The following is a 13568-nucleotide window of genomic DNA, read 5'->3' as shown; positions in this document are numbered from 1 at the left end:
TACAAGCTTATTTGAAGGATTCAACCGCAGCAATAAACATTATTGAGAGTATTCAATGGCAACCAACCTATCTACTCGCAACTTGGGATGTTAAGGCGCTTTATACGTCTATAGGATATGACCTTGCCCTAGATGCAATTGACCATACTTTTAAAAATGAATCAGCATCTTATCTCCCATTTGTTTGCATGCTTAAAGAAATGCTCATGGCTACTCTAGATAATAGTATCTTCATGTTCAATAACAGTTTCTACAAACAAAAACGAGGCGTAGCTATGGGGGTTAAATATGCACCGGCCCTAGCGAACCTAGTGATGGGCATGTTTGAAGACCTCAAGATCTATACTACAGAGACATTCGGCCTACATGTCGTTAAATGGACCAGGTACATTGACGACGTCTTGTTTATATGGCAAGGGACACCACAGCAATTAGAGATTTTTCGACAAGAAATAAATGCCAACGAGTTGGGTATAGAGTTTACAGGGGAATACAGCAACACTGAAATAAAGTTCTTGGATTTAACAATCTATGTATCAGGCAATAGCCTGAAGACTCGAACATATCATAAGAGCACTGAAGTAAACTCCACGCTACATGCTACCAGTTGTCACTATGCACCTGTCATCCGTAACATCCCCAATGGTGAATTTATTAGAGCGAGAAGGAACTGCTGTGAACAAACGGACTTTGAGAAGGAATGTGAAATCCTGTCCACTAGATTCAAAGCTAGAGGCTATTCGGGAACAAGCATCAAAACCGCATACCAGAAAGCTCATCAAATAACAAGATCACAAACTCTTTTACAGCGCAACAAACCTACTCAAGACAAACAGGTACAATTCATTACCACCTTTTGTACCAATAACCAGTTCATTAAAAGAACCCTCAGAAGACACTTGGGCCTGCTCAAATTGGACCCACACATTGGACCACAAATACAAGATTACCCTTCGATAGTGTATCGACGGGCGAGAACCTTAAAACTGAGCCTTAGTCCATCATTACTACCTGACGAGAAAGAGGAGAAAACAGAGAATTGGTTACATCCCAAAGTGGGGTTCAGAAAATGTGGAACATGCACCATGTGCAAGCATGCGGTTCCCATGACTGACCGCTTCGAAAATAAAGATGGCATCAAAATGAAAATAAGGGAGCAGATCAATTGTCGCACGAAATATGTGATCTATGCGATTATATGCATTTGCAGCAAAATCTATATAGGAAGCACGATCCGAGAAATACGCACAAGAATACGAGAACACTTGGGAGTGATTGGAAACCAAGATAAGAATCTACCATTGGCAGAACACTGGCAGAGTCTTCATCAATTGGATTGCAAGCAGGACATCAAATTTATTGGTCTAAAAAAGGTATCCTTGGGATGCCGAGGTGGAAACCAGGAAGATTGCGACAAGAAGAAGCGAAGCTAATCAAGTATTTCAGATGTATTGAAACAGGTTTAAACACAGACAATGAGATGTCCAATTTTCTATAATAATAACCCAAAAAGAGTGAACCTAAAAAGGACTTATGTCCGAAAATGTAGAATCATGCCATTGAGAAGATTGAATCATACACTAACCTTTGTGTTTTTATTGAAATAAGTGCTCTTTGTATCAGTTGTTTGTATGAAAATGGCAACTATTGGGTTTTCCGTGTATATTTGTGGACATATATTTAAAATCAGAATAAAAACAACACATACAGAGCTAATAGACTACTATCCCAAAAAAAAAATTCATTTAATACAGCAGTAACTACAGTTCCCATAAGACATTGGGAGAAATAGATGCATGTGAACTCACCACATATAAAAACTACATTGTTCCCATAAGACATTGGGAGAAATAGATGCACGTGAACTCACCACATATAAAAACTATATTGGTTTCACTAATGAAACAATGTTTAATTTAGATAACAATCAAAAAGTGTGTGAACCAAAAAGGACCCACGCAATAAAACTTGTAACTATGCCATTGATAGTGTTGAACCATTTATTAAACTTTGTGGTTATACACAAGCAACTGCTCTTATGCACTTACCGTTTGCACAGAATGTGTAAGTAATAGCATTTCCCTGTATATTTGTCCACATAGACTCGCACTAACAATGTAAAAATAAGAACAGTACACACTGAGTTAAAGGACAGATAAAAAGCTACTAAATATAGCAGAAACTACATTTCCCATAAGACTATGGGTGAAGGGTTTAAAAGCCACTAAATATAGCAGAAACTACAGTTCCCATGAGACTATGGGTGAAGGAGATACACGTGACTTTACCATACAATAATAAAGATTTACTAGGTTTTCACACGAGCCAACAATAAAAAGGGCTCCGTTTGTAAAGCTAAATGCATAACTATGCGTTTAAATTGCATAATGGAATTAAACTTCGTGTAACCTCATGACACAGGTCAATAGAGGCATAGTATCCCAATCTATGGCCGACGGCAGGGAGAAGGTGGAAAGCGAAGTAGGACGAACAAGTTACCTTGGTAACAGCATACATACTCCCCATTCAGTAGGATGCGAACGCCTAGTAAACACACGACGCTTGATGCCGGAATTGTGACTTTTCAGGTAAGCTCTAACTAAGCATGAGACCACCCATTGCTACCTTCCTATCAGTCTCAGATCCGCAAAAAAAAGAGGAGATGGCCCATGGAGCCGCACTAACTCTAGAATGAAAAGTCAAATATATAATGAACTGCTGTTAAGAAATGAAAGTGTGTATGTGCTGTAGCCGGCCTCCATGCTATATAAAAAACGCATTGTGAATGGCAGAACACATAGAAAAAGGATTACTTATGAACGTTGCAATTTTTATCAATTTATAATTTCGTATTGTAACTAAAACCCCTAAAAAAAGCAAATGCACCTGTCGCCTAGATTCGAATTCCTAAACCAGTAAATGGTGAATTGCGAGCGGGATAATGAGGGAACCAACCCATTCCCAATATTTCATTTTTTTACCTTACCAGGACGTACCTCGTCCACGAGTCTGACGTGACTCTCTCCTTTTGTATCACCCACGTCATTTAGAGAAACCATGAACAACAACAAGATCAGTAAGCTCTATTTTAGATAATACTTGCACTTAATAAATAAATGATACTTGGAAGGACAAACGGCATTAACTATATTGCTATACTATTTTTGCCCCCTACCCCTCTCATTAAATTTAAAATTTCATTAAAATTTCGTTTATTTCTACTCTCTCTTTTTCTTTTAATTTAATTTACCCCACCCCTCTCTTTCTCCATCTCCATCGGAACACTAAATCATCACGCATGGACCTACCTTGCAACTGGACAATATTCTGGTATGTGCTCTTTTCATTTAATTTTCTCATGATGAATATCTATGATGACAAATATGTTTTGCTCTACATTATATGTTTTAAAATAATGCTTTCTGAATTTATTTTCCTTTTTTTAAAATAACTGTGAAAATTGATTTTTTGTTGGTTCTTTACTGATTCTTTACTGATCAGTTTGGATAGTAATTTGTATAAGAATAATTGCCCAGATTTGAGAAAGGCAAAGTGAGAGTGCCGAAACACGTGTCATCAATATGGGCTGCAACTAAAAATAAATAAGGCTGAAAATGAACAAACATAACTGCTTTTGAACAATAATGTTTTTGGTGGCGCAGTAATGGATGTGTGTGGAACTTTATAGTTATATCTAACCAGTGTCATCCTGTTCCACTGATCCGCCTTTTTGATTGTTGTATTCTCTACCTGAAGGATCAGGGATTGTGAGTGCAGGTGTACCCCTTTATTTACTCTTTCTATCGTATTGTACATGAGACGGTTGGCCCACGGCCACCAAAATGCGTTTGTCGCCAATCATGAGAGGTATCCATTTTTCTAGACTGACACTATTGTCTAGAAAGGATTGAACCCAGGCATTGGCTTTGTCGGAGAAGTGGGCTGCTGATTAGAAGTGGTTGCGTAAGACTTTATGATTAACCAAGTCAAATGCTGCCGAGAGGTCTAATAGTAGTAAGAGAGCGAGTTTGCCATTGTCTTTTAGGTTGTCCATTTGTGTCTTGAGGTCAATCAGGGCCGTTTCCGTACTGTGTTTAGGCCGGAACGTGATTGCCTTAGGCCCAGGAGTTTGTGATTTTCTGCATGGTTCTGGATCTGCAGATATACTGCTCTATCCAGGATTTTTAGGAGAAATGGCACTGTTGTAATGGGCCTGTAATTAGTAGGGATGTTGGGTTCTAAGGTGTTTTTATTTAGAAGGGGGAGGACCCAAGCGTCTTTCAGATTGGTTGGGACTGTGCTTGATTCAAATGAGGCGTTAATTAGGGTAGTGATAAAGGGGGCTAGTTGCTTTGCTGCATCTTTGATGATGAGAGCAGGGCAAATGTCTCCCTGGTATCTAGACTGTTTCAGATTTGAGATTTTGTCCTCAACCTCTTTGATAGAGAGAGGTGAGAAGTTGAACAAATCGTGAGTGTTGGATTGTTTACTTGATGATAGAGGTTGGGCTGTGTCAGGGAGGAGGCTGAGTTTTTTTAGACTCTATTTTAGTCTGTAACATCGATATTTTGTGACTAAGGCCTTCTGAATGTTAGTGCACTATGTGGTGTCTTTGACACAGATGTCTGGTAGAGGGGAAGGGTATTCTAGCTCTCTTAGGATGTTAAAGAGTTCTTTCATGCTAGATTTAGCTTTGATAATTCGATCATTATAGGTGTTTTTTGTTTTTGTTTGGAGAATAGCTTCTTTATAGTTAGTAGAGGTTATTATACATTTATTTTCGTTTATGGCTGAAGGGGAGTTTTTCCAGGAAGATTCTGCGTTTCTCTTGTTCTTACGTAGGGTGTTTAGTTCAGGGGTAAACCACGAGTTTAGATGTGCGCAATGTTTAGCCTTGTGCATTTTTAGTGGTGCTGTGGTATTGATAGCATTGAGCAGGGTACGGTTGTATAGGTCTACTAAGTCCGTAGGGTCAGAGATGGTAAGCTTCTGACGTCAATGATCGGCTGTAGTAAGGGAAGTCATTTCTCCACAGTTATGTTTCGATTGTTTCTCGTGCATGTTGGTGGGGTGATGGGCGTTTGCTGGCCGAGATGGTTTTCTTTTTTGATAGTGAATGTGATGAGGTGGTGGGCCATCCGTGCGCCAGGTGTGTTGGAAAGGATGTTGGTGTGCAGTTGAAATCGGCTAGCCAATCTAATGTCCTTCCTTTATTATGTGTGGTAAGGGTGATACGCTGAGTAAAGCCTAATTCAGAGATAGTGTTGGCGAGGAGCGATGCTTTGTCATCTTTAGGGTCCTGAAGGCCTAAGTTAAGGTCACCTAATAATAAAATCTAAGAGCTAGGTTTCGTATTATTAGAAAGGAGAAGGGCGATGTCTTCTTCGAAGGTGTAGATAGGCCCAGAGGGTCTGTATATGAGGTGAATGGTGAGCGTTCAAGAAGCTGAGATGGGTAGCTTGATTGATAGTAATTCCCCAGAGGTGAATGTTTGGTTGGCTATGGGCCTTATGTGTAGTGAGGTTTTGGCAATAAATGCTACCCCGCCTCCTTTAGATGATTCTCTGTCGATCAATGTATGGAATATCCATCTGGAATGGCGAGAGCGAGCGAGGGTGGGCACTGACGCGGCTTAGAGCCAGGTCACCGTTATGCCAGAAAGTCCAGATCGTTCGATGTTATGATATCCGCTATGTCTAGAGCATGGGTTGATATGGATCTGTGGCTTAGTTTTCAAGTGAGGTGTGGAATCATTAGGCATGGGTACATTGTTATTGGTGCTGATTGAGGCATTGGGTATATTGGCAGTGGTGTCGTGCTTAATGTTGGGTACTAAATGACTTGATTGTACTCTTGAGCCCAGTCTTAAATTCCTAATCTTAGTTGGGCAGTGTTAATTAGATGTAGGTCTCGTGGCAAGGAGATTGATCCATAGTGCAGGTGTGAGGGGATCTTTGTTGCAGAGTGATGGTGGGGTGAGCCTGTTAGGCGTTACTGGGAGGTAGGCGGGTAGGAATAATGACAGAGGTATGTTGTCGGATAATGGTAATGCACCGGACATGGATAAGGAAATACTGTTTGGGCCGGGCAGGGCATGGAGATCAGTTTAAGTTGGTAGGATGACATTACTCGTAATTTTATAGGCCATCATGTGCAGAGACCATGAACTGAGTATTATAATAAGGCATGAGCGAATAGCAGTAGGCACAGACATGACGCGATAGCATGCAATAGTTAGCTAAGGTCATGTGTACACTTGTGTATAGGTGCATTATAAATGCCATATCATATCATATATCATGTAATTTCCTAGGTACCGTCCCATGGATACAATTGTGCAAGATGGCAGGTCGCATAGGCTGGAAGTCCAAGAGCAGGGTGAGGTTAGAAAAGCAGAGAGACACTTATGTTTGGGAGGTTAGTACTCAAGAACAGATAGGACTGTATTGAGAGGTGAATCATAGCGGGATTGGGCAAGCACAGATGATATTCAAACAGTATAGGCAAGTACTTATGAATGATACATGATAGTGGTAACAGTCATTTGCTTAGCAATAGTTAGTATATTAGCATAATGCATATTTACAGTAGCAGAAGAGCATGCTGTAAGCGTGTTTACGGCCGTGCATTAGTAGTGGTTACGTGTGCGGTGATTCAGGTACATTACTGCATCATCATTTATAAATCAATGGGCAATGGATGAGATAGGGTGAGTGGCTGGGTGCTAGGGCACAGTTATGGTTGATGCGACAAGGAGGTTCGTCGGGCCCACGATGCACTTGAGGAAATACCCGGGGTGGATCGAAGTCAATAATCTTCTAAATAAATATAAATGACACACTTCCTGCTGCAAATCACCTCTGTCACATTTCATGTTATCACTAGAGCACCACTATTCTGCCGCCTATCAGGGTGCCTGTCCCCGACCGATGGCATCCTAGTATTCAAAGTGTTGTTAGTTACTACGTGAGTAATTAACTAATGCACATCACAACTACTGACAACCAGTTTGCATGTTACAAGTGATGCCTGAGATTGTGAACGTGTTGAAACTAATAATGTGCCTCTCCTTTTATTTCAATAGGTGATTGATGGCCTGAAAAATGCAACAACAGTGATTGTAAAATTCTCTGGACTAATGAACTGCAAAGCCTCAAACCAACATTACAGACTAATGATGGCAACAGTGCTTGCTAATGATGGCAACAGTGCTTGCTAATGATGGCAACAGTGCTTGCTAATGATGGCAACAGTGCTTGCTAATGATGGCAACAGTGCTTGCTAATGATGGCAACAGTGCTCGATAATGATGGCAACAGTGCTTCATGTGTATAAAACAAGGCTTTTTGTTTTGTATATTATTCCTGTGAGAACACACATGAGTGTGTGTTTATATACATTATGAATGCAAGTCTAGATTGCTTAAGGAATTGTTTTGAAATTCTAAACGACAGTATCCATACACTGAATATTTGAACAGCTTCAGCTAGAGGCAAAAGCTTGTTTGTCACCAGAAATTATCTCCAGACGAGAAAGCTCACCTGTGCCCTGAATTTTAAAAAAGGTTCAGTGGAAAAGGTTCTTTTATTAACACCTGACTGAATAAAGTGGCGAGAAACCTCACACCTGCACAGAATGTGGAGAATGTTGCCATCTCCAGAACATGGGTATTTATTACCCCATGAGGACATGGGTGAAAATCCTTATCAGTGCACTGAATTTGAGAATAATGTCCACTTGCATGATAAACTTATCTGCCAACAGCAAGTACATACTGGCCAGAAACCTCATAAGTGCACTGAATGTGGGAAGGGATTTGATACAAAGGGAGAGCTTACTATCCACCAGAGCACACATACATGTGAGAAACCTCATGTGTGCACTGAATGTGGGAAAGGGTTTGCTTGGAAGGGACGACTTATTATCCACCAGAGAACACATACAGGTGAGAAACCTTATGTGTGCACTGAATGTGGGAAAGGGTTTGCTGAGAAGGGATATCTCATTAACCACCAGAGAACACATACAGGTGAGAAACCTTATGTGTGCATTAAATGTGGAAAAGGGTTTGCTTGGGTGGGTAATCTTATCATCCATCAGAGAACACATACAGGTGTGAACCCCCATGTGTGCACTGAATGTGGGAAAGGGTTCGCTCAAAGGTGGCTGCTTGCTCGCCACCTGAGAACACATACAGGTGAGAGACCCCATGAGTGCACTGAATGTGGGACATGGTTTTCTCAGAAGGGAAATCTTACTATCCACCAGAGAACGCATACAGATGAGAAACCTCATGTGTGCACTGAATGTGGGAAAGGGTTTGCTCAGAGGTGGCTGCTTGCTGGCCACCTGAGAACACATACAGTTGGGACCTCTCATGTGTGCTTCAAATGTGGGAAAGGGTTTGCTCAGGTGGGTCAATTTTCTATCCACCAGAGAACACATACAGATGAGAAACCACATGAGTGCACTAAATGTGGGAAAGGGTTTGCTAACAAGGGAGACCTTATTAGCCACCAGAGAGCACATACAGGTGAGAAATCTCATGTATGCACTGACTGTGGGAAAGGGTTTTCTCGGAAGGGAGATCTTACTATCCACCAGAGAACACATAAGGGTGGGAAACCTCATGTGTGCTTTGAATGTGGGAAAGGGTTTGCTCAGGTGGGTCAACTTTCTAGCCACCAGAGAACACATACAGGTGAGAAACCACATGAGTGCACTGAATGTGGGAAAGGGTTTGCTGAGAACAGAGCGCTTACTCGTCACCAGAGAACACATACAGGTGAGAAACCCCATGAGTGCACTGAATGTGGGAAAGGGTTTGCTCATAAGGCAGATCTTACTATCCACCAGAGGAGACATACAGGTGAGAGACCTCATGAGTGCACTGAATGTGGGAAAAGGTTTGCTCAGAAGGGAGAGCTTACTATCCACCAGAGAACACATACAGGTGAGAGACCTCATGAGTGCCCTGAATGTAGGAAAGGGTTTGCTCAGAAGGGAGATCTTACTATCCACCAGAGAACACATACAGGTGAGAGACCGCATGTGTGCACTGAATGTGGGAAAGGGTTTGTTAGGAAGGGACATCTTATTAGCCACCAGAGAACACATACAGGTGAGAGACCTCATAAGTGCACTGAATGTGGGAAAGGGTTTGCTGAGAACAGAGTGCTTACTCATCACCAGAGAACACATACAGGTGAGAAACCTCATGTATGCACTGAATGTGGGAAAGGGTTTACTCAGAAGGGAGATCTTACTATCCACCAGAGAACACATACAGGTGAGAAACGCCATGTGTGCACTGAATGTGGAAAAGGATTTGTTCAGAAGAGAGATCTTACTATCCATCAGAGAACACATACAGGTGAGAGACCGCATGCGTGCACTGAATGTGGGAAAGGGTTTGTTAGGAAGGGACATCTTATTAGCCACCAGAGAACACATACAGGTGAGAGACCTCATGTGTGCACAGAATGTGGAAAAAGCTTCAGTCTGAGCAGTAACCTTATTAGGCACCAGCGTAAACATACACTTGAGTATCCATTTCAGTGCACTTCATATGGGAAGTACTTCAGTATGCAGGATGATTTTATCCACCAGGAGAGAGGACATGTAGCTGGTGAAATACCCGCTGCAATTGAAGCTTCAGAGGGGACAAGATGCTTCTTCAATGGGACAGAGTTTGGCTAGTGACTAAAACTGTGATGAACATATCGCCACAGCTGCTTCACGTTTCCTTTGGAACACAACAACTAGTGGCTGATTATGGTTGGTTAAATTTCTGCTGTTTGGAATGCATCCCTTCTTGAATATTCCAAAAGGAGACTGTACCTTCTGTGTTAGGAAGCCCATCCTATGGAACACTAAATTAATGGGCACCAACATTTTGAAACAGCTTAAAGACGCAGTGGTTGAATCAATGACCACTGGCCCTCATTGGATACATGGGGTGAACCTTTCTATGATCTGTAGAGAAACTGTAAAGAACAAAGACATGTTTTATTTTACATGAATTTCTATGTGCGGAAAAGCATGAATTACAAGAGGTATCATTTGTCTATTACTTCATAAAAAAAATGCCTCTACTGGGAATGAGGATTACATGTTTACACTTTAATTTTAACACTGCTGTACAGTGATTTTACTTTCAAATTCAAAGCATAGGGGTTAGAACATTCCAAATTTAAATGATCTGAAGCCCTCTTAAATACACTGGGAAAAAGCTGGATTCTCACATGGTAATAAGACTAAAGCCTGGCACAACACATGTGAAAAGGCAATATTTGTCGAGGGGGGATAACATGGAGAACGGAATCCAAAAAACTGGAATTTCCAATATTACTCCAGAGTCTGTTTCCATGAAATGAATGCCACGCCTGGAACATCCTCCTTGCTCAACGCTGAGGCGTTCCACTTTTGCAACAAAGTCTATGGCACTACAGTCTCCTCAGGATCCCCTCTAGTGTCTTACACTATTGCCGATCTCTAGTGGAACACTCTTCTCCTCAGGATCCCCTCTAGTGCATTACACTATTGCATATCTCAAGTGGAACACTCTTCTCCTCATGATCCCCTCTAGTGCATTACGTTATTGCCTATCTCTAGGTGAACACTCTTCTCCTCCCGCCAACCCACGTTTGTTCATTAACTGACTGAAATGGTGATTTAAGAACATTGAACTTCAGCTAAATGTGTTGTGCTTAAAATAAATTAGTACGGTCTCCATTTGTATGTTGAATCAATTTATTTTTTCTGCCTTTGATCCGGGGTAAACTTCCTGGAACAGAGGCGATTTTATTTGTTTACAGTAGCGTGGTGGCGGTCTTTATTTCAGTTTTATGTTCGTTTCTCCAATTCGCACACCCCTCAAAACGTGACTTTTTCAACACCTGATCAAGGACTAATCTCAGTGGTGTGCATACTGTGACGATTCATGGGATGATGTCACTTCTCCCCAGAAGGGGATCTCTTCCCTATGAGCCTAGAGAGGTGAGGCCGCTGCCCAATAGACTCTTTAGGGGTTGTAATATGCGGGAGGTTCACATAGGGAGGGACTCCCCACCTGATCAAGGACTAATCCCAGAGGTGTGCATACTGTGACGAATCATGGGATGATGTCACTTCTCCACAGAGGGGAAGCCCTTCCCTATGAGGCTAGGGGGGGTGAGGCCGCTCCCCAATAGACCCTCTAGGGGTGGTAATAAGCAGGAGGACCTCATAGGAAGGGACTCCCCACCTGATCAAGGACTAATCCCAGTGGTGTGCATACTGTGATGAATCATGGGATGATGTCACTTCTCCCCAGAGGGGGGAACGCTTCCTATGAGGCTAGGGAGGTGAGACCGCTCCCCAATAGACCCCCTAGGGGTGGTAATATGTGGGATGATCTCATAGGGAGGGACTCCCCACCTGATGAAGGACGAATCCCTGTGGTGTGCATACTGTGAGGAATCATGGGATGACATCACTTCTCCCCGGAAAGTGTGGAAAGTGCACCAAATCTACCTCGGGGGTGTGGATCACTATGCCCCCCCCCTGCTCTTGTATCTCAGGGCCTTTGTGCACTGTGTTACTCCTAGATTACTCCTATGGACACACTTACCTAAGACACAAAGAAAACAAATGAATCGATTCAACAATAGAAACACTTTTATTGATACATAGCAATACATGATGCAAACACTACTATAATGGAAATCTCGAACTTGCACCTTCTATGCTTTTGGTGCAAATCTACCATGCAATGCAATAACTATAAGCCTTACAGGCTTCTAATGCAAGCAATCTAATAACTCCAGTCCACAACATTCTTCTCCATTCCACACCATACTTCACACTCTCTAAGACAAACCCTGTCTGATTACCCCATCTATACCTCTGTGTGAGTGTCTGTTCTTATTCCCCATGCACGTGTCTTATTCAGCAATACTCCCCTTTTTCTCTGTTTTGCTCTGTCTGTCCTCTCCCACTAACTCTGCAACCAGCCAGTCAGGCGGGGCCAGGCCTCTCTCTGCCAGATCCCTGCCAGAGCTCATCAGCTCTGCTCAGAATGCTTCCCCAATGTTCCCTCGATCTCCGAGTCATCCAAACGTCTCTCGATCTCTCAGAGAGCAGCTCCATCCAAAACTCCATCTCCAACAAATAGAAACTCCCAAAGCCTCACCTCTCATTATACTGTTCAATGACATATCCATATCGCCTTAAAGGGAGAGGAGGACGGCCACCAGGCGAAGCCGCCACACGGCGAAGGCCAGAGGACAAGGCCTTGCTATCTCTCTGCTGCTCCGCTGCGAGAGATTTCTTCATGGACACTTAGCAGCACCAACTCTTCCCACATCGGAGAACGGGCCCCTGCCGCCATTGAGGAACACGCGGCTCCTGCCGCAATACACACCACCCGGGAGTACTGTCTACGCTCCTTGGCAACGGCCCAGCTGACTCACGCACCGGAGCCTGCAGCCCCTCCTCCCCCGCCTTAAAGGGAGAGGAAGACGGCCGCCAGGCAAAGCCACCACACGGCGAAGGCCAGAGGACAAGGCCTCGCTATCTCTCTGCAGCTCTCCGCTGCTCGACGTCGTGGATGGCGCCCACATACACTTGCCGGCTAGAACAAGGTAAGGCCTCCAGCCACAACGCCCGCCTGCCGTACCCCTCCCTCAGGGCTCTCCAGGCCACATCTATGCGCACCATGATTATAGAAATGCACGACTTCGGTCGTGCACCCACCCCTCTATCCCTAACACCTATACACCCACTTTGGGATACCGCAATACCAGGGTAGGCTTGAGATGCCAGCCTCCCCCACACCACCTGTGCCACGCCACCAAGGCCAACATTAACCCAAGGGCCACCCTGTACATGGTAGTCACGCAACGTCAGATCATCTCTACTCGCACCGCCAACCAAGGCTCAACGAACACTGAGCCCAATAATAACATTGACTCCGCAGTACCAGCCATGCCCAATTCCAGTGCTGCCTCACTGCTAAATGCTCATGCCCCCATGACCACAGTTGTAGATGCTATGCCCAAAGCTGTTGCAATGTTAAATGCTCATGCCCCCACGACCACAGTTGTTGATGCTGTTCCAATTGTTGTCTCAATGCTCAATGACCATGCTGTAGCCCCTTTGATCATCTCTGATTCCATACCAGTTACTACACCTGAGCCACCCTTCTCAGCGGCTAGCCCACACACCTCTACGCCCCCCACTGCCTACACACTCATCTGCGCTCTGCTCAATGCCCGCTCCATACCCGCCCACGCCCCAGACATCCACGACTTGCTCATTAAGGACAACCTTGACCTCCTCATCCTTACTGAAACCTGGCTAAACAAGAGTTCAGGTCCAGCATTATCTCTGGCTATTCCATCTGGGGGTTTGGCCCTTATTGCCAGGGAAACCTTGGCCATTATAGAAATTGAAGGATCGCTAGACAACAATAGCGACTACCTCTTACTAAAAATGAATGTCTCCCCCAACTGCACCATAACCATGCACATTGTTTACAGACGCCCAGGCCCATGTATCGACTTCCAGGACACCCTTATTTCTGCACT

The 13568-nt window shown here is 43.5% G+C and overlaps 1 protein-coding gene across 1 annotated transcript in view; it reads left to right on the top strand.

The window, feature by feature from the left end:
- LOC138467406 (zinc finger protein 850-like) overlaps window positions 1-13568 on the top strand; it is a 451188-nt gene that overhangs the window by 98052 nt on the left and 339568 nt on the right. The window contains exon 3 of the mRNA XM_069607355.1: window positions 7085-9698. Within this exon, the coding sequence (XP_069463456.1) occupies window positions 7636-9698 (2063 nt within the window). The 5' untranslated portion in view covers window positions 7085-7635. The remainder of the gene's footprint in view (window positions 1-7084; window positions 9699-13568) is intronic.

This window comes from Ambystoma mexicanum, chromosome 4q (genome assembly GCF_040938575.1).
Source record: "Ambystoma mexicanum isolate Mex_15411 chromosome 4q, UKY_AmexF1_1, whole genome shotgun sequence".
Classification (NCBI taxonomy): Eukaryota; Metazoa; Chordata; class Amphibia; order Caudata; family Ambystomatidae; genus Ambystoma; species Ambystoma mexicanum.
Note: the sequence above shows the minus strand (reverse complement) of the source record. Positions and strands in the feature narration are given on the sequence as shown.